The 22,319-nt window shown below is 41.5% G+C and overlaps 2 protein-coding genes across 6 annotated transcripts in view; one reads left to right on the plus strand and one right to left on the minus strand.

Annotated features, from left to right (window-relative positions):
* Nucleotides 1-22,319, minus strand: part of LOC106020157 (protein FAM135B) — a 270,121-nt gene that overhangs the window by 134,108 nt on the left and 113,694 nt on the right. For all 5 annotated transcript variants that reach the window (XM_072030578.1, XM_038175218.2, XM_038175215.2 and 2 more), the window contains exon 2: nucleotides 19,109-19,204. In XM_072030578.1, coding sequence (XP_071886679.1) covers nucleotides 19,109-19,185 — 77 coding nt within the window. In that variant the 5' untranslated portion in view covers nucleotides 19,186-19,204. The remainder of the gene's footprint in view (nucleotides 1-19,108; nucleotides 19,205-22,319) is intronic.
* Nucleotides 8,869-10,426, plus strand: LOC140000594 (inositol 1,4,5-trisphosphate receptor-interacting protein-like 1). The gene has a single exon (XM_072030617.1). The coding sequence runs from the start codon at nucleotides 9,291-9,293 to the stop codon at nucleotides 10,284-10,286; it is 996 nt and encodes a 331-aa protein (XP_071886718.1). The 5' UTR covers nucleotides 8,869-9,290; the 3' UTR covers nucleotides 10,287-10,426.

Here is a 22,319-nt window from a genome sequence, read left to right on the forward strand (position 1 = left end):
GCATGCTATCTGAAATTACATATAATAATTTCTGCAGCACAAAGAACAAGTACTCTTGATTGTTTTCCTTCTTACTGTGATGCCACATCATTACAGGCATAGGGCAAGTGAACAAAGATGGCACCAACATTCAACAATTTCCAATAGCATTTTTTCTACTTGGAAAAAAAGTACAAATGTGATCAAAAGTGCTATCATGGTATCAAGTGATATCAAACTCTAAAAGACAGAGTTTCCATGATACCAGATGACAAAGTACTGTTGGTTAGATCTGCTAGAAGATCATATGCATCTATATTGTTTGGCAACCACTGGCTCAGAAACTAATGGGAAAGCTGGTTGCCTGCTGTGACTTATAGTGCAATTTTAATTCATTTTTGAGTTTCAGCATGTATCAGACACCAGGTATTCCCAGGAATCCCTTCAGAAAAGGTTATTTAAGTAAGGTATTTAAGTAAAGAGCTTTAAGTAAGGAAACAAAAATTGTCAACTCAATTAGATTCAAAAATTATCTTAGTTTTCAATGTTTACAAATTTTCTCTTCAGTTACTCTCTGAAAACTTCTCTACTATTTTATTCTGTAAATCGTACCAGTGTATTTAGCTTTTCAGTATCTCCACAAACTAGAGGTGCCCTGGTGCATTTTCTTTATCTGAACATATTGTTCAGCCCTAAATTCTTTTATCCATCCCAAACTGGTAATTTGATCTAATGGCCTAAATGAAATGATCTCTTTACTAAAATTGAAATGCTTACATATTGTGCCCATTGCCAAAAGAGTTTGAGTTCAGTTTGTTTTTTAAGGGGTTCAGACTTCTTTCCCTATCCAGTGGTTGAGCAAGCCAGGGCTGCTCTTGTCTGAGAAACTTCATGTCCAGTAACTTTCCTCAAACTCTAGTAGGTCTGCTTCATCAAACTATTTCTCTCCACTGCTTCACAAATTTTATCTTATGAGGAGGATGTGTGAGTCCTGGCAATATCTACCTGAAGAGTATATGTTAAACTAGTCAGCAAAGAATCATAAAATTAATTAAAAATACACAGCATCTTCAGCATTTTTGTTGTTGGCTGGCTGCAGACATTAAACAAACAGTCACATTGTAAACTGACTTCTCATTTGTTGCAGGACATCATTATAAAGATTTATCTTGCATAACCAAATGGGAACAAGAGATTACTAAAGAACAGTTCATTTTTCAGATGCATTTTATTTGTAATGCCTTTTCTTGGCAGATGTTATCCCCACAAAATAATGAATCTTCTGAAGTAACAGAGTGGACATGGATTGATGGGAGAAATTGATCTGCATTTGTTAATGTACTTTTGCTGCAGCAAGCACATTAAGTAATTAAAGTGCTAAAAAGATCTCCCCATCCAGATACACTGTATAGTCAACTCCATTAAAGCAAGGACAAAGGCCAATTGTTTTTTTCATTGCAGCTCAAGTGCACCTTGTCTGCAGTATACACATTATATAGTTTGATTGCATCCATAGAATTAAACTATCCAGTTACACAAGCAGTTATTACCTCAAGGCAACTCTAAAGGATGAAGCGTCAAAAAAGAGTAATGATTTGGCTTCCTCACCAAAGCCATCTAAAGAGCATCTGATTTGGAGGTAGGGTACAATTTTCCCTTCTGAAAATGGAGGGATGTTTTAAGCGGAATACAAAAATACCTGGAAAACAGAAGTCAGAGATACTCTCCCATGCACAATGTTTTCTATTACCACACCAACTGAGCATTCATGATTGTATACTGTTACTGTTGAGAACAATCTTCTGAAAAATTACTACTGCTCCCATGTTTGTAGATAAAAACTGATGGACTAAAAGGCTGTTCAGACCCATCTCAAGAAATTTCCTGAACTCATCACTCATTCCAGAAAATAGTAACAGTCAAAGATCGTTTGGGTTTGGAATAGTTGCATTAAAATGCACCTTACAAGACTGTGGAGAAGTGTGCAGGCGGTATTGTCAAAAGACAGGATTTCTTCAAATATAGTGCAAAGAAATAGAGCTGAACCCACATTTCAACTCACTTAGTGTTTTCTCTTTGAAAAAGATGGACATGGAGCAGTACTAAGTTAGTGACATAACAGTGAGAGAAAATACTGATTTATTTATTTATTTTCTTCAACTCTAGTTTGCATGGTGATATGAAATTTTACACATCTAGTTCCCAGCAGTCCTTAAGACAGAGTTGAAGCCAAGCATGTGCAATATCAGAGGCAAATTTCTGGACAACATGGTTATTTAAAACAAACACATGTTGGAGAGCCCAGAAATGCTATAATAATGTGAGAGTTTATGAGAATTCCAAATGTCATCTTATCACTCTTCAATCCATATGGGCCAGATTCAACACTTGTTCTGCTCCCATTTGGTGCCCATGTAGCACAACAAGAACCAGCTGAGTCATATGGTGAGGAAGAGTGTGCTCACTTTACTTCCATCACCTTTCACACATGGGATAGCAGCTGATTCTTTTTGGTCATGAATGCTAGAATGATGATTAGTCATTAAAACAAATGATTTAAAAGGACACATTGCATGACATGCAGCAAATTGGCCACCATTGACTCACAGGTATCATAAAGAAAAAAAATTATAATCTAGTGAATCAATATATTCACTTCCTAGCTTTCTTTTTGATGCTATTCTTTCTTTTGGAGTTGTATCAGCTTTTTCCCATCTGTAAAATATAAACAGCTAGAACTTCCAAAAGACATTTTGAAGGATAAGTGAAGGTTGTAATGTGATTTGTGATCCAAGGATAAAAGGTGATGATACTTATGCAGAGCACAGTTTGGTATAGATATTCTGGCTACCCACATGGAAGCTTTGTACACACCAGGAAGATTCAGAAGTCAGGAGGTAACAATACAGAGAGAAAAGGCATGCTGCTTTCTCTTGGAAGGCAAACATTGAAATATATCATATTGACAGTGATAGCCGAGAGGAATGTCATGCAAACAAATGGAATCCAATCTCTTAGGAAATAAAATGCGAGGTGTGATGTTAGATGAAAATCTTTGGAGGAAATATAGTTAAAAACAGGAGAATAAACTAAAATGAAACTTCTGGGATTCAATGTTTAATGCCCATTAGTAATTGGAATACAGCTCATTCCATCACCTATAACATTAACAATTGACCATCATGAGATTTTCTTCAAAGCTCTTGGTGTTTAATTGGAGAGTGCTTTGTCTGTTTTTGTGAAACCAATTCATAAAATAAAAAATATATCTGCAAGCATAGATCTTAAATATCACAGAGTGGCTTTGATCATCCTTAGAAAGTTGATTAAGCTTTAAGTTCAGCAAAGCAAAGACTTTCATTTAGCAGACTAAAGCCATGTCTTTAAGGTGAATGTCTACTTGAACCAATAGACTTTATACAATAAATGGTTGCTTTTCATTCTTCAGTCTTCTAGAGACAGCTGCACTCTTCATTCACACATTCAGGTCTAATTGTTTTATCCACTGAGTATTTGTGCTGAAGGATATCAGGAAGAATCACAGGGGATTAAGTGCAGCATCGGAATTGGGCTTCTCCAGGACATGACGCAAGATGGTCAGAACTCAGAAACATCAATGCTTAAGGAGTAGAGTGTTGCATACAGAAGAGAAGCTGAATGTAATCTTATTTGTGAACTGCATTTCTTAGCTAAAATCACTTTCTAATGTTAGTCAAATCAGCCTGTTCTGTGCTGCAGTCTAAACAGCTGTAGGATTACTGGGACCATGGTGCTGACAGTAAATCATTACAAAGTAGTGTCTGCTGCATGGACTGAAACTGAGTGATGCAGAGGAAGTTGCTCAAAGCTGAGCTCTCCCAGTTCTTCAGTTCTAAGGAAATTCATGTCCACACTCATCCTAGACTCAGGGAATCATTCAAGCTGGAAGGGACCCTGGGAGACCTCTGGCCCAGCACCTGCCCAAAGCAGGATCAACACTGAATTGCGACTAGATTGCTCAGATCCATGTCCAGTCATGTCTTAAAACCTCCAAGGAGAGAGATTCTGCAGCCTCTCTGGCTAGCTAGCTTCAGTGCTTGACTATCCTCATAGGATTTTTTTTCCCTTGTAAGCAAGAGCCGTAGGAAGAGATCAGGTCTAGCTGTTCTCTCAACAGCTTGTCCTATATTTAAAGACTAGATTTGCTGGTGATGATATGCCACGCTTTCTCTAGGGATATGCACAATGTGTAACAATGTGAGAACACATTCTGAACACAGACAACTTCATCTGCCTCAATTAGTTGCTGTTTGCAAAGTGCTTTTGAAAGGAAAAGTGCCAAAAGAGCTACAAAACACCCTCACATGAAAACTTGGAGGATAACTTCCCATTCCTTAAAAACTGCATACAAGGAACACAGTGTTTCTTTGAAGCATCTCATAGTTATTTTATTACCAGAGCTGTTCATTCAGAAAATTCTGGCACTAGTTCTCTTGTTTAGAATAGTTGCATTGACACTGCCTATGCTGCTGTCATGTTTCTGGCTTGTTTGAGTTAAGTTCAATGCTTTAAAAACGTCTCGCTTAATTTGTTCTTAAGTAGTAAAACATTGCTGCACATACACATTTATCCTTTCCCAAGCCTGTGGGCTTGGACTGCTTTTCCCTACACATGCACACATTAACACAGAGCCAAGTGATTCCCAGTGGTAGCCACTGTTCCATCTGTAGCTCTATGAATTAGTAACTGCAGTCAACATTTGAAGCGTTTCTCTCTATAAATGTAAATCATGTTAGGTGAAGTTGAAGCTGCTTTCTGACATAATTCACTCAGAAAGTCATCAAAGGAGCAATGTAAATGTCACTTGGAATGGGGTGCTATTTGCTTTCCTTAGAAGAGATAGTATCCAGCTGTTGAGGGAGCAATGGTTTATTCTTTGGTCAACGAATTACAACAGCTAGTCAGGAAAAAAAAATAAAATCAAAGGTGAATAACAGGTGAATGAATGGAACCTAGACTTAGTTTTAAAAATATCTATTTTAAATATGAGTGAATATGAAACTATCTGGAGGAGGCATACCACCTTCCATGGTTTTCAGACCAGTCATAAGCATCAACGGGTTAATTTTAAATAATACAAGAATTTCTTCTCTAATTGCCTGACTCCAGGAAATACAGTTTTAAAAATAAATGTAAGACCTGCATCGAAAGCACAGACATTGCCAAAGGCTCAGTTACAAACTGGCACAGAAATCTTCCTTACTCCTTGCTTAATATTAGGTATCACAAAGAATCTTCTTTAGAGGCATGTGTTTCAGAGATGCATTGCTTGCCAGCCTCTAAATCAGCAAAGACATAATCCAACAAGCCAGTGGAGAGACTCCTATTAATGCTAATGGTTGTGAAGAAGGTTATGGAAGCCTGAATAGCATAAAATGCCACATGGTTTAAATTGACTTCTTGAGTGGTCAGCAGTCTTGAAAACTGAGAGTAGAAGAACAGTGGATATCTTGTATTTTTAGAGATGTAGATATTTATGTTATTTTATCCATCTATCAAAACCAGTAGTTGAAAAGATCATTACAAAGTGTCCATTCTACTGTGGTGCTGGCTTTGTCCAAACATAATATCATTCTTTATTTACAAAGATGTAGATAAACGCCACCTGACAAACTTTTTTTTTTCCATTATCATTATGAGATTCTTATATGATACTCATCACTAATATCTGAGCAACGCTCAGCAGTGCTTCCAACAAGACTGATGTCTGTCATAAAATTTGCCTGTTATTTTCTCCCTTTGGGGAGAAACTTGAGCAGTAGAGCTTTTCCTATTTTAACTCTATACTCTGTGCACACACACGTCTTGTATGTATTGCATGCTTTTGTCAGAAATGGCAGATCAGTTGTACCATGCCTGACCCTTGGAGATGATCTCCTGTCCTGTAAGGGTTCATTGCACTGCTTCAGTCAGGTCCCAGAGAAGGGATCATCCTTCACATAGATGTATTTTCCATTTCTGATGCAAAGTTCTACTCTGGTTAAAAAAAATAATAATAATATTTTTTTTAAAAAATGCTGCACATCATGGTCAATCCTGAGATAAAGAACCTTTATGTAGATTCTAGGCACATTCTATATGATGCAGTGTCCAACTTGTTGACAGTAACCTGTGTGGCTGAGGAGATAATGTGCAGTGCTTTGTAGCAGTGGTAATTCCCTAACGAAGACATTCTGCAGCCCACAATAATTGGTATTAATATATCAGAGTGAGAGGCTATCTCCTATGCAAACAGAGATAGTAAGAAGAATCAGTAGCACATATGATTGACCCTGGAACAGTGCTAAGCTGTTGGGCAGACAGACCAGCTATAGATACAAAGATCTCTCACAAAAGGATAGAGAGCTGTACTCTACAAGAAATCGTTCTCTAACTGCTAACTTGTGTCTTTAGGTCCGTGTCTCCTATTTCAGTTACTCACTGAACCACTGTAGTGTGACACAGATAGGCAACAGATGGATTTTCATATTCTCTGCAAAATGTTGTCACCTGATTTTATGCCATCTGGTTAATTGTATAATCTGCAAACATTGCACAAAAATGGTGGTAAAGACGCAAAGGGAGCTGACCACAGAAGAGCACAAAAGAAGGAGCTCCAGAAGACAAGGCACAGTTCTTATCACTGTACTCTGTCTGCATTCAGAAAGGACACACAAAGGTTCTCTAGCTGGTGAAACATTATCTCAGAGTCCCAAGTACTGTCTGTCCAGGCCCCTTATATCTGAATCCAGATTGTAGACATTCTTGTATATTGCCTTAGGTAGTTGACCAATTCAAACTAATTAGATGAGCTTGGAGTTGGCCTTTGGCTCAGTTCTTTGTAAATAAAGAAGTGACACAGAACAGTTATCTAATACATGTAAGGTAAAGTAAGGCAGAATATTGCTTATTTGAAGGACGAAGATTATTTGTACTGTTTAACACTGAAAATATTGGTCATAGAACCATAGAACCATAGAATATCCCAAGTTGGAAGGGACCCATAAGGATCATTGAGTCCAATTCCTGGCACCACACAGGTCTACCTAAAAATTCAGACCATATGACTGAGAGCACAGTCGCAATGCTTCTTAAACTCTAACAGGTTTGGTGCCATGACTGCGTCCCTGTGTGGTGGTTTTACCGTGCTGGGCAGCTAAACCCCACAACCGCTCTCTCACTCCCCCTCCTTTAGATGAGGAGGGGGGGAAGTAAAGCAAAGAACAACTCACGGGTTGAGATAAGGATAATTTAATTAAAGGGAAATAATAATAACAATTAAATAAAGACTACCATGAACTAAACAATTTAACTAAGGGGAAATAAAAAGGGAAAGGGGAAAAGGGAGGGGAAAAGGGAAAAAATAAAAAAAAGGAGGAAAACAAACAAACAAAATAAATGAAGGCTATATGGAAGTGAAGAGGAAAGAAATTACTCTCTACTTCCCACAAATGAGCAATGATTGACCACGTCCTTGAAGCAGGGCCTCAACGCACGCAGCCGGTGTTCGAGAGGAGGACCGACGTCTTCCAAACGAGAGCCCACCCCTCCCCTCTTCTTCCTGTTTTCACCTTTTATTGCTGAGTGTGACATCACATGGTATGGAATATCCCTTTGATTGGTTTAGGTCAGCTGCCGTAGTGATGTTTCTCTCCTCACTTTTTGCCCACCCCCTAGGAGGGTTAGAGAAAGGCCCAATGCTGTGCCACTGCTGCTCAGCAGTAGACACAACACTGGTGTGATAACACTGCTGTTCCAGCTACAAGTACAGAGTACGGCACTGTATGGGCTGCTGCCGGGAAAGTTAACATTCCAGCCAGACCCAGTACACCCTGGGGAGCCTATTCCAGTGCGAGACCACTCTGTCAGTGAAGAACCTCTTCCTGATGTCCGGTCTGACTCTCCCCTGTTGCAGCTTGACACCAGTCCTGCAGGTTCTATCGCTGGCCAGTAAAGAGAATAGATCAGTGCCTGTGCCTCCACTCCCCCTCAAGAGGAAGCTGTAGGCCACAATGAGGCCTCCCTCAGCCTGCTCCAGGCTGAACAGGCCAAGTGACCTCAGCCGCTCCTCGTACGTCTTCCCCTCTAGGCCCTTCACCACCTTGTAGCCCTTCTCTGGACACTCTCCAACAGTTTCATGTCCTTTTTGTACTGTGGTGCCCAGAACTGCACACTGTACTCAAGGTGAGGCCACACCAGCGCAGAGCAGAGTGGGACAATCCCTGGTCTTTCCTTGATGGAGTAGATGGGTGATCTTATCATAAAAGGGAATCACGTTTGTTAAATAGGACCTACCCCTCATGAACCCATTTAGCTGGGACCTATGACTGCACTGTCACCCAGGTGCACTTCAGTAACTCTCAGGAGAATTTTCTCCGCAATTTTACCAGGCACTGACGTGAGACTGACAGGCCTGTAGTTGCCAGGGTCTTCTTTCTTGCCCTCCTTGAAAACTAGCACAACATTTGCCAGCTTCCAGTCAACTGGGACCTCTCCAGATTCCCAAGACCACTGAAAAATAATTGTGAGAGGTCCCGCAAATAGGGAATATAAGGTTATGATAGACTTTCACTGGGCACTCCTGCATGCAGGACACTCAACATCGCCATCATGAATAAAATAGTTTCACAGAAGATCCTGTCTGAAAAAATTATTGAGATTTTACCTCACAGGCAGGAACAGGAGGAACGAGCTTCCTGCAGTGCCGGGCACCTCCCCTCAAACACAGCCTCCCCATTTAGAAATGTCTCCTCCAAAGCACTGTGCTGGTACTGCAGGCACACGGATCCAGATAGGGAGAGGCCACATCCCACCACCGGCAAGGCCACCAGCACCCAGCTACCACTGCCACCGAGGAAGCACCAAGGGAGCTGACCTGTCTCATTGGGTGGCACACAAGGAACAAAGCATCCACAGCCTACATCACCCAAATTTCTTTCTGCAGACAGCCCGGGGGGCTCCCACAGGCCGTGCAAAGGGAGCCCGAGGAGCTCTGGCACTCAGGCAATTCCAGGACCTGTGTGGGGACTGAAGGCAGGGTCAGGGGTGCAGGTGACACCACAACCATCAGCCCCCGAAAGGGCTGCTAATCCTGCAGTGAGAGCCCAGCCACTCAGGGCAGGGCTCGTGGCTGTCACCACCAGCTCTGGTCACAGTCTCTGCTGCCTCTCACCTCCCTCACCTCATCTCCTACCTGACTCCAGGGGCCTGCAGCTTCTGCCCCAGCTCCCTCAACTGCCAGCCAGATCCCACCCAGCCCCACTGACCCGCTTCTCTCTCAACTCTTTTAGACCATGCTTTCGGCAATTTTCTTCACTCTGACATTCCTGGGTTTAATCCATAGCCCACAGAAGATCGGTGAAGAACTAGATGCAGCTACAAATGAGCACATGAGGCAGCATGCAGAAGAGCTGCAAGCACGCATGATGCAGCTGCTTCTGGAAATGGAGCAAAGGGACCAGGAGCACAGCTGGGCACATGTGAGAGCCCTGCTCCTATCTGTGCTGCAGCACTGGCAGTTCTGGGCCCTGACCGGAGAGCTTGTCTTGTTCTTTGTGCTCTGCCGCATGCTCATGAAATTGTGCTGTGAGCTGGGCAACAGAAACAAGAAGGGCATTTCTGGAAGCAAGGAGGATGATGACACTGAAGAAGACCCCAATGGCATTTTGGATGCCCACAGATTTGTCAATGGGTACCTGCAGTGGCAAGTGAGGAGCCTGGAAGAAACATACAAGCTCATGGAGGAACTGGTGGACAAGCTTCTCTCCGTCTGCCAGACCCTTTCCAGGAATAAGTTAATGCCGCGGCTGCAGCCAGCCATTGGAGTGGGCAGCACCTCCAGTCCCACTGGGAACGACACCATCTACCACCTGCTCGTACCCCTGAATCCACCCCCTGGGCACGCCTTCCACCTGGAGCTGGGCACCAAAGGAGGGTCACTGGCGAGGAACTCCTGCCTGTGCGTGGAGCTGCAGTGCACGTGCACATGCGAGGGGCTGCTGGGGGATGTGCTGTGCTTCCTCCACCATCCTGAGGATCAGCTGAGACATCAGGACCCAAACCTCCTGGACACCCTCTGCAGCGGCTCCTACTTGGATGTGCAGAAAATGGCAAAGTGGTTCCAGGAGCTGGTGGCAGAAGCCTGGGTGGCAATGCCCCAGTCATCCCAACTGCAGCTAACCCACTTCTGCAAGCTCAGGCTGACCAACGCCTCCAAGGACACCCTTTCCATTGAGATCGTGCTTGGGGTAAAGCAGGACAACTCAGACACCTTCCTGACCTTCAAGTAGGCAGAGAACATCATTAGCAGCAGCATGAGGTGGCCACAGAGCTGCACTGTGCCAGAGATGCACTCCTTCAGGAAACAGCTAGGCATGCTCCGCACACCTTCCACCTCAGACATCCACAGCTCTGTGTCTGTATCCTGTTAGGCACCAACTTTGCCACCCATGCCTTGAAGACAGCCGTCACGCACCTCCTGACCACCATCCCTGTGGCGAGCATGTACAGGAGGGATTTCCAGCTCCACACCAGTGATGATTACGCTGGCTACGAAGATGACTGACTGACACCCTGCTTGCCACATGCCCCAGAGCTGAGCACGCTGGCCATGGAGAAGATGCTGCTCCGTGGGCAGTGGGAATTGCTCCTCTGTGTCCTCTCCACAGCAAAACCACCCCTGGGGGAGGCACATCCCATGCAGTGAAGAGGCCGCTGCAGGGAGGCTTGAAGCAGAGACTCCTCTTTCCAGCTGGGCAGTGACCACCTGGGCATCTTGGGAGTGTTCATTCGCTCCAGAAGCTTTGACCTCTGCAAAAATGGCAATATATATTGCTTACTTGAGAGTTTGTTGAGAAGATGCTCCTCATCTGCAAACCATTCTATTTGTTATAAATGTTGTTGAAATTTTGTTGTAAATAATGTTAAAAATTTGTTATAAATATGTTATATTTCACCCTATTTGGATTCAATCTTGTCCCCCTACCACTGGCACTGGAGAACCCACTTCTCTTCAGTAAGCATGGGGTGCCTTAAAGGTGGCAGCACTGATAATCAGATGAGAGAACTGTCTTGACCAACAGTCATGAAAGTAACTAATCATATATTATTCTCCAGAAGTTGGGCATTTGCTACACTTTAGGATATCGACATTTAGCTAACTGAGCGCCTGCACCTTGGCTGCCTTCATAAGTACAGGTTTGTGCTGCACTGAATCACAGAGTGGTTGAGGTTGGAAGAGACCTCCAGAGATCGCCTAGTCCAGCCCCCCTGCTCAAGCAGGGTAACCTAGAGCATGTTACACAGGATGGCATCCAGACAGGATTTGAATATCTCCAGAGAAGGAGACTCCACAACCTCTCTGAGCTCCAGAGCACTGTTCCAGTGCTCTGTCACCCTTACCATGAAGAAGTTGTTCCTCATAAGGCGATGAAACCTCCTGTGGTTCAAACCTCCACTGGTTTCAGTCCTGTCAGTTCAGTGCAGCAGGTTCATATTTGTCACTGTATGACTATACAGACAGCCATTGCCTTCTTATACTTGAGTCCTTTATTTTGGAAAGAATCTGCTGCCTTAGAGTGAAAGTCTGTTCAAGAGTCATAGAAATAATATGTCTTCATGCCATGAAAAAAGTCAGTTCTGTCAATATATCTGTTCCAAGACAGAAATCATTATTCCAGAAATGCTTCACTTTGGCATGCCTGTTAGCTCTCTTCCTTTTTTTTTTTTTCTTCTTTTACTTCATTTATATTAAAAAGAATCCATGCATCTTAAATGAATTAGGTAAGTACATTCAAAATGAAATAGATTTACAATCCAAAAGTGATTTATATTTTATTACAGGTTGGAAGTTTGAAGAAATGAATATCATCAGGAACAAAGTATCGAGATCTGTCTCTAGTATATTTTATATTATTTATTGATTTATTTATATTCATATCCTGACACTGTATCTCAAAGACTCCAGAAAATGAGGTCTGAACCTCTGACCATGATGTGTATTTTCCAGGTATCCATCCTGACAGGAAAGGCCTTGGTTAATTGAAGAACCCCGGGATGCTGAGGAGAGGAACTGCTGCACTGTGCCTCTGAAGGGGATGATTTCATGGTTATCTACACTGAAACACTGCTGTCCATCCAGCAGGCAACAGGGATGCTTTGTTATGTTAAGGCTTTGTCTGCTAAGACTGAATATTATCTTTTCAGCAGCTCTGAATCATGAGAGTTCTTTGTCTGATACTTGCAGGGTACTGGAAACTCTGAGACCTCTGGTCTGTTCCCCAGGGTAATACTGCATTCATTTTAGAAGAAGCTGGAATTTATTTCCCACTAATTTTTATCACTACCACCCTCTACACACACAGACACTGGTGTAAGTGTTAGACACTTACAAATTGTGACCTGAATTTGAGGACTGAAAGGACTGATAAGCATTTGATTCAGCCCTGTGATTGGTATGGACTTATCTTGATCCTTGTTTTATAACAAATCATTGCCAGAATCTTAGCATTATGAAGTCAGTGTTTCATCTTCTTCATGCCCTCTATTCCATCCCAGACTCCAAAAGTTACTTATCCTGTGAACACAGTATTTTTTTCCGTTGGTGGTGGTAGGTTTTGTTTGTTTTTGTTTTTAAGTTAGGAAATCCATCAAATAGATTTTGAAATGCTTTAAGAAAAAAGGTGCAGAAGAATTGCTTCTGACAGAACCAGACAAATCAATTAATTGATCTCTGGCAGCCAGGGATAATTTTATTTCCTACTCTATTAAGAAAAATCAGAACCAGTCAGCTAATTTCACTAGAGAAAATATCTGTCACCAGTTATTAAGTGGAACATGATGGAGAGAATTAGGACAGAAAACTTAAAAATGGGAGGTTTTTTGTTTTGATTTGGTTTGGTTTTCTTTTCCCAGAAAAGAAAACTTTTCTTTTGAATAACTTATTACTCAACCTTTACAAGTATGGCATCAAACACCACTGCAAATCCTTTGGTTCGACCAAAGAAAAGGTTCTTTCTTCCCCTACAGCAGTACCTACCGCATTTAACCTTTGATGTCTATAAATGTTATGTTTATGCTTCAGAAAAAGATAAATTTAATAACTGACCAAAGTGAACTACGTGTAACACCTAATTTGCTCATGACAGTTTCTGTTATATATGCCAGACACATAAAACCATAACAAATATTTACAAAAGCTCCTGGTTACTGTTGTATCAGAGTGTCTTTTCAATATTAACCACTCATACAGGTTAAGAAACTGTAGATTCAGATCCTAAAAGAATGATTAAAATCTCACAAGGTAGAATTCAGTTAGATTAAGAAGTTTCAATTTCTCATGGGAAGGAAGAGATGGCAACTGGCTCTGTGCGCTTACACAATGCAAAATAAATTCCAGAGCAATCAAAAATAGAACCAGAACCATTACAGGAAGCCTAACATTTTAAAGCACTTTGACTCTGTGGCTTAAGGCCAGCAGACCATGTCCTTAATCAAGTTTGATTATTAACCATCACCTAACAGCTCCTGAAGGGCTGATTTTCCCTGGAATCTTTAACTAAATCTTGATGATTTATTCATGCTATCATTTGCATGTAGTGCTCTTCTCCAAAGGGCTTACTGTTGGCCCAGACATACTCTCTGTAAAGGACAAAGAATCACAGAATCATAAAATAAACCAAGTTGGAAAGACCCACAAGGATCATTAAGTCCAACTCCTGGCTCCATACAGCACCACCCAAAAATCAGACAATGTGTCTGGAGTGTTGTCCAAACACTTCTTGAACTCTGGCAGGCTCAGTGCTGTGATCACTGCCCTGGGGAGCCTGTCCCAGTGCCCGACCACCTCTGGGTGCAGAACCTTTCCCTAACCCCCAGCCTGACCCTCCCCTGTCCCAGCTCCATGCCGTTCCCTCGGGTCCTGTCGCTGCCCCCAGAGAGCAGAGCTCAGCGCCTGCCCCTCTGCTCCCCTCATGAGGGAGCTGCAGGCCGCCATGAGGCCTCCCCTTGGTCTGCTCTTCTCTAGGCCAAATGTTCAAACCCACTGACTTCAGCCACTCTGGAATGTCTTCCATTCTAGATCTTTCATCATCTTGCTTACCCTTCTTTGAACTATCTCTAGTAGTTTTACCTCTGTCTTGTATTGTGGTGCCCCAAGCTGCATGCAGTACTCGAGGTGAGGCCAAACCAGTGCAGAGCAGAGCAGGCCAATCCCTTCCCTTGACTCACTAGCAATGCCATACCTGATGCACTCGAGGATATGGTTGGCCCTCCAGGCTGCCAGAACATACTTTTGTCTCATATTCAGCTTTCCATTAACCAGAACTTTCAGATCCCATTCTGCAGCGCTGTCATCCAGCCTCTTGTCCCCTAGTCTGTATCTTGGATTGCCCTGTCCCAGGAGCAGGATCTGGCACTTGCTTATTAAATTTCGCGCAATTGGTGATCACCCAGTGTACTGGGTCTGGCTGGAATGTTAACTTTCCCGGCAGCAGCCCATACAGTGCCGTACTCTGTACTTGTAGCTGGAACAGCAGTGTTATCACACCAGTGTTGTGTCTGCTGCTGAGCAGCAGTGGCACAGCATTGGGCCTTTCTCTAACCCTCCTAGGGGGTGGGCAAAAAGTGAGGAGAGAAACATCACCAGGGCAGCTGACCTAAACCAATCAAAGGGATATTCCATACCATGTGGTGTCACACTCAGCAAGAAAAGGTGGAAACAGGAAGAAGAGGGGAGGGGTGGGCTCTCGTTGAGAAGACGTCGGTTCTCCTCTCAAACACCGGCTGCGTGCGTTGAGGCCTTGCTTCAAGGACGTGGTCAATCATCGTTCATTTGTGGGAAGTAGAGAGGAATTTCTTTCCTCTGCACTTCCATATAGCCTTCATTTATTTTGTTTGTTTGTTTTCCTCCTTTTTTTTTATTTTTTCCCTTTTCCCCTCCCCCTTTTTATTTCCCCTTAGTTAAATTGTTTAGTTCATGGTAGTCTTTATTTAATTATTATAATTATTTCCCTTTAATTAAATTATCCTTATCTCAACCCATGCGTTGTTCTTTGCTTTACTTCTCCCCCTCCTCATCTAAAGGAGGGGGAGTGAGAGAGCGGTTGTGGGGTTTAGCTGCCCAGCACGGTAAAACCACCACACCCAGCCCTCTAGTTTGTCAAGATCTCTCTGCAAGGCCACTCTACCCTCAACAGAGTTAACAGCACCTGCTAATTTATTACCATCTGCAAACTTCCTCAGTACACCTTTTAGTCCTACACCCAAGTATTTTAAGAAAACATTTAAGAGAACTGGCCCTAAAATGGAGCCCTGGGGAACCCAGCCAGCAGCCTGATGTAACCCTGTTTGCTATAACCCTTTGAGTTCAACACATCAGACAATTGTTCACTCATTGTATTATGCATTTGTCTAGCTGTATGCTGGACATTTTGTCCAGAAGGACACAGAATCACAGAATCATCTAGGTTGTAAGAGACCTCCAAGATCACCTAGTCCAACCTCTGACCTAACACTAACAAGTACTCCACTAAACCATTACTAAGCTCAACATCTAAACGTCTTTTAAAGACCTCCAGGGATGGTGACTTGACCACTTCCCTGGGCAGACCATTCCAATGCCTAACAACCCCTTCAGTAAAGAAGTTTCTCCTAACAACCAACTTTAGCCCATTCCCCCTCACCCTGTCGCCAGGCACGTGGGAGAACAGACCAACCTCCACCTCTCTACAGCCTCCTTTAATGTACCTATAGAGAGTGATAAGGTTGCCACCGAGCCTCCTCTTTTCCAGACTGAACAATCCCAGCTCCCTCAGCCGCTCCTCGTAAGATTTGTTCTCCAGACCCCTCACCAGCTTCATTGCTCTTCTCTGGACTCGCTCGAGCACCTCGATGTCCTTGTAGCGAGGGATCCAAAACTGAACACAGTACTCAAGGTGCGGTCTCACCAGAGCCGAGTACAGGAGGATAATCACTTCCCTAGACTTGCTGGCCACACTGTTTCTTATACAAGCCAGGATGCTGTTGGCCTTCTTGGCCACCTGAGCACACTGCTGGCTCATATTCAGCCGACCAATACTCCCAGGTCCTTCTCTGCCTGGTAGCTTTCCAACCATTCATCTACCAGCCTGTAGCGCTGCTTGGGGTTGTTGTGCCCGGCACTTGGCCTTGTTGAACTCCATACAGTTGACCTCAGCCCATCAGTCCAGCCTATCCAGATCCTCCTGCGGAGCCTTCCTACCCTCGAGCAGATCAACACATGCACCTAACTTGGTGTTATCTACGAATTTACTGAGGGTGCACTCGATCCCCTCATCCAGATCATCGACAAAGATATTAAAGAGGACTGGCCCCAGTACTGAGCCCTGGGGGACACCACTAGTGATCGGCCTCCAGCTGGATTTGACTCCATTCACCACAACTCTTTGGACCCAGCTATCCAGCCAGTTTTTAACCCAATGAAGCATACGCCAGTCCAAGCCACGAGCAGTCAGTTTCTTGAGGAGAATATTGTGGGAAACGGTGTCAAAGCCCTTACTGAAGTCAAGGTAGACCACATACCACCCAAGGTAGACTACATAGACCCTTTGGGGTAGAACGCGTCTGCCCCAAAGCAGATCGCCTCAGCAAGTCAGAAACAGTACTGAAAGCTTCAATGAAAAAAAAAAAACAAAACACCACTACCAACAACAAAAACCCACAGCATATTGTGTTTCCACAGAAATTAAGATTCATTTCAGCTCCACAGCTATCCTGATGGACAACCTCTCACAAATCACCTTTCTAGCCTTCAGCGAGACAGGATGATATTGACTTAATTTGCAAGGCATTCAGAGAAGAAAAACACTAGTTAAATAGAAAGTTCCCATTATTATTACTTCTACCACCCTCTCTTCTGGAAAGACTGTATGTCAATCCAAGATATCCCAGATGTCCACAGTGAATATATACAATGGCAGTAGGGAAAAAATAAAAAGTGTGCCCAAGTTAAAATGAAATTTGGCAAACTTATTTACTCCTTTTCTTCATACTCTCATGCTGCAGTGCTATGGGCCACAGAGTAGATAAAGCTAGTCAGAGGATATTGATTGGCAAATATGAGATGCAGTAAAGAATTGTATTGCAAATGTGAACAGTAAAACTATGGAAAGAAAACAAATAAGCAATGCTGGATACTTTGAAAAAAAAGACTATTAACAAATTAATGCAGTATAACCTATAGTAGTGCATAGTACTATATGCAATACTAATGCAGTATAACCTATAGTACTATGGTTGGAATAATTAATCAGTAAAGCAGGGTAAGTGCCAGTGGGGAAAAGAGTAAGGCAATTAGGGACTCATTAGTGTCCCTAATTAGAATATATTATCTATGTTAGTGCTAGGTTTTCCCCCACACCAGAGATTTGATCTGACTGTCAAAGCCAAATAAAGCATTTTATAGAAACTACTGAATGCCAGAGCAGGCCCATATGAAAACAAACAAACATACAAACAAAAACAGGCAGCTCATTACACAGTGACATAGATTCACAGAATCATCTAGGTTGGAAGAGAACTCCAAGATCACCTAGTCCAACCTCTGTCCTAACACTAACATGTCTACCACTAAACTATATCACTAATCTCTACATCTGTATCTAAATGTCTTCTAAAGACCTCTAGGGCTGGTGACTCAACCACTTCCCTGGGCAACCCATTCCAATGCCTAACAATCCTTTCAGTAAATAAGTTCTCCCTAATATCCAACATGAGATATAGGAAAATTCCTGGCTAACATCTGAACACCGTACCATCTAAGTCCAAACAAATTACTGAAGCCACATGTGTGCAGATTTTCAAACATGAGGATGATCAAATACATTACACTGAGCACCAGAAGCCAAGTTAAAAATATATAGCTAGGTTAGTCTTCTAAGGTAATGAGCGTGATAGTAAACAGGAGTCTTCTTTTATAACTCAGATAAACTAAACACCTCAAGCACAGAGCTTTTTTTTCTTTCTCTTTTTTTTTTTTCTTTTCATTTTTCTTTTTTTTCCCCTGTTAAGCACAAGTACTTGTTATAGTCAGAATGTTTGAACAGAATGACAGATGCCAGCTGTTAAAATATAGACGAGTTTCCTTTATTAACGTTCATGGCATCTTTACCACATAGTTCATCACAGCGAAAACAAATAATGAAAAGCCTATATCCAGATGGAAAACGCTTTATCTAATCCATCACAATACCTGAAACAGTTCTGTATTTTTGTTTGTAGAAATGAAGCTGGACAAATCAGCTTGTACAAAACTAAGGCACTAAAGAGAATATCTAGTGTGCTGTATACATCAGTCCTCCTAGATGAAAGAGAATAATATTCAGCAAAACCCACTGTTGTCCATTCTTCTGACCCATCTGGGTCTTCTGGTCTCCTCAAAAAGTATTTCAGTATTACATCTTTTCCTCACAGAAAAACAGCTGTGGGGTCCAACATGCAAGCAGAACAATAACAAGTTTGGTTAGGCTTCTCCATTTAAGAGCCACTGGGCTATTATAAAAGCTATCAGGAACAGTGGTGCAAAAGAATAGGGGCAAAGTTTTGAGTAAACCAGAAGTTGTACATGTTCTTCTAACTTAAAGAGATGTGAAAATACAATGTGTCCATTAGAACTGGAACTTTAGGCAAATTTGAATATTCATGTTCCTCTCTGAAATCATGGAATTCAGTTAAATTTCAGTAAAAGAATTAAAAGAATAGTCATTGGATTTATTACCCTAAAATGAATATGTTTTCACTACAGTCCAATGCAGCTATCATTTGGCACAGAGACTCAACACCAGTCCAGAAACATTTAAAGCATCTATTGTGCTTATGTCTGAACAGAGCTTAAAATAATTTGGAGCATTACACTATTGTATTACCAAAACGAGTCAGTCACTCTGACTTTATTGTGAAAGTAATGTACATTGACCTTCCTTGACAGCAATGAAAACCTAATGACATCCTTCCCTGCCATGGAGATTGCATGAAATAAAACTACATTTGGCAGAAAACAATCTGTTGTGGATTTGAACTATTTTCTGTAAACAACTCTTCTGTAATCAGCTGCAAATTAATGGAAACATCAACTCACCCTCTCTGGAAAAGGTCCACATTATGGAATTTGTGTAGTTCCACAGAAAACTCGACCGTTCCCTGGACCTCAGACATGATTTTTTCAGGTCATCACCTAAACAACACATACAAACAGGCATTATAAACATTTGAAGTATTTTGCTTAACTAATCCTCAACCATATTACTACACTTTGTTTGGCACTTGGGGTTCATGCAAAGCTCACTGAAATTGATTGGAATGCTTCCAATGACTTCATTGAGCTCCATCTTCAGGAAGACTTGCTAAAAGCGAGATCAAAGCAGTAATTAAGAGAGGTAAAATGTCTAATTAAGCCTGAGGACAGAATGATAATATTATGGAAAGCACAAGAAGAGGCAAAAAGTAAATAACATATTATGTGCAAGAATCTCAAAGCAAATTTTAATTAACTGTCTTACTACTCTTGTATGGGAAATTGATTTTTTCATCCCATTTTACCAAATGGCAGAGATCCAGGGGCAGCACAGCTCATTTCTGTAAAACCACAGGCCAAAAAGACAAAACCCTGAGACAGATGAGAGTAGAATTCAGAATTCTCATGCTTTTGACCCTTTCTGTGACATAACTGAAGGCCTGGAAGGGAAGCTTCTGAGGGAATATGAATAATTTAAAGAATAATGAATGGAAAAGATTCTTCTAAGAAAATGCTGACAATCAAAGTATTTAATAGGCCACAACACCCAGATAAAGATTTTGAAGCATTACAACCATTTACAGATTTTATATATATATACATATATATATATATATATATATATATATATATATATATATATACACACAGTTCATTGAATCACGGAATAATTCAGGTTGTAAGGGAGCTCAGGAAGACATACCTTACCCAAGGAAGTTTTGCCAAAGTAAGTTTCCAAACCATCACTATTTAATATACTAGTGTAAACCCTTGACATTCCCTAATTGCAGCAGAGCCAAGCAAAGGGTTTTTAGAGCTTTTTTTTTTTTTTTTTTTTTTTTTTTTTTTTCAATTTCAATTTACCCTTTCCTGCTTTTCTCCCTGAAAGTCTTCTTTTGGCAAGCTGTGAGCTGTAAGCTGTCTGGAAATTGTCTATGGCATCATTGACAAGACAGCCATCAGATTTGCTTAATTAGCACAGTTCAGAAGCATCATTCGGTTGCTTTTTCACAGCAGCCAAGTACAATCTCTGAGGATGACCCATGTTATGACTATTAATAATTCCTCTGTCAGAGACACTTGGGTCTCTAAGGGGACATTGAGCTCAGATTGCAAATGGGAGAATTCCTCCATACATGCTAACCTGTAATTTCAAAGATTTGACCATTGTCTACAATGAAACAGGAATGAAAAGTTTGATGCATGAAGGTCTGAGATAAGCATTAAGCTGTAGCTTTCTGATAAGTCTCTGTGCTGAATACTGACTAGTAATTTTCCAACTGACTGGCTTATTACACTGATTATTTTAAACTATGTTTTATTTCTGGTTGTCCTTTCAAACACTACCAGTTTCAAAAATAGCTATTCCAGAGTTAAAATGTTGTTGTTTTTTCATCCACCCTCCTGAAAACCAAGCATTACAGATGTTGACTGTCGAATGACAAGAATGGGACACAGGATTTATGCAGTATTTGTAATATATGTCTATAGCTGCTAAGCTATCCATCTGATATACCTCCAAGGTAAGAAACTCTACAGCTTAGTGCCAGGATATAATTTTGGAGTAGTGAAGGTAAACTCTTCTAAACTCTTCTAAAAAGTGAAGGTAAAATGGTATTATTGTACCAAATGCATGTAATTCTCAGCCTGCCTCTTTATTTTTTCCATTTAAACAGGTGTGAGACTAATCCTTTCTGGCTTTGCCTTTTTGAACAGCCTGAAGGAATTGTATACTGTTTATAGGGCACGTATATCACATATTCGCCTGGTAATGTGTGTGATAGTCTTGTCTGAGCATATAGCATCAAAGGAAGGCAGACTGTGTGGGGGATGAGAAAATCACACAACACCAAGTGATACTCTGACAAGGTATTCAGCCTTGAGGAGAGTGCTAATTGGAAGAATTACCTCTGGATAAATCTGCATATTGTGCTCAGACATATTTCCCTAGACCAAAAGCTCAGGATCAAAGGAAACTGTGTGCTTTTGAAGACACCAGTTTAAAGAGACTTGTGAATGGGTGGCCAGACAGTTCAGATCAGGACCAATATTTTCAAAGACAGAAAGAATGGGATGAGGCTAAGGTTAGCTAGGATGAATGAAAAATTAAAGATTAAATACATGGAAATACACATGCAGGTCTTCACTACATATACTTTTTATTTTTCATGCTTTGTACTTTTTCATAGCAAATGTGGAAAAAATATCTCGGGACAAAAAGAGAAAAAAAAAAGTTTCTGTAGCTTAATTTCCCTTACAGATCACCAGAATGAAAGGGGAAATAGCTGCCATACCATGTTAGACATCCATCCACGCCACCAAAAAAAGAGTGGCTCAGAGCATACCAGTCTACATCTGAAGGCTAGAGGGACTGAGCCCCTACCAGCCTGACAATCACTAGAAGTGGTCTCTGACACACCTGCTCATCACGTCACTTAGCAAGGTTCAAAGAAAAATTACTCAGAGCCATTGGCAACATGCTTCAATGAAAAAGCTACAAAACAAGACAAAACAGCTGCAGAAATCCCAGATGGAGAAAACACAAGTGCTTCAAATGATGCACCGAGTTTTCACTGCCACACAACGTAGCTCTTTAAAAGAAGCTAATCACAACCCTTCAAAATCCAGGGCATGTGAAGGACCTCTGACTACCCCTTACTCACTTATCTCCATGGGGAATAACCTCAGGATATAAATAGAGAATTAGATGGTAAAAATAATACTGAAGTGAAAGCATTGAAAACACAATAGGGACTGTTGCCAGAATCAAAGTATCATCAATTTGATAATAAGCAGTTTAAAGAAAAATGCAGAGGTGATCCTTGGTAAGTCTTTAGTACATTGGTTCTTCTAAAATTTTTAATTTTTTTTTTAATTTTTTTAAGTTAAACCCTTTGTATTTTCCAAGAGACTTAAGACACAAGTAAATCTCTATAGAAAGCTAGAAAAAAAAATACAGGGGAAGTGTTTTGGCCATATGCTTGTGTAAAAGCAGTGCCCATGACCAGTCTTGTCACTTCCAGAGCAATGAATTGCTTTGTAAGGCACTGCCATC

The sequence above is a fragment of the Anas platyrhynchos genome, chromosome W (genome assembly GCF_047663525.1).
Source record: "Anas platyrhynchos isolate ZD024472 breed Pekin duck chromosome W, IASCAAS_PekinDuck_T2T, whole genome shotgun sequence".
Classification (NCBI taxonomy): domain Eukaryota; kingdom Metazoa; phylum Chordata; class Aves; order Anseriformes; family Anatidae; genus Anas; species Anas platyrhynchos.

Coding starts and splice junctions, on each gene's coding strand:
- LOC140000594 (XM_072030617.1), top strand. CDS start 9,291: ATGCTTTCGGCAATTTTCTTCACTCTGACATTCCTGGGTTTAATCCAT.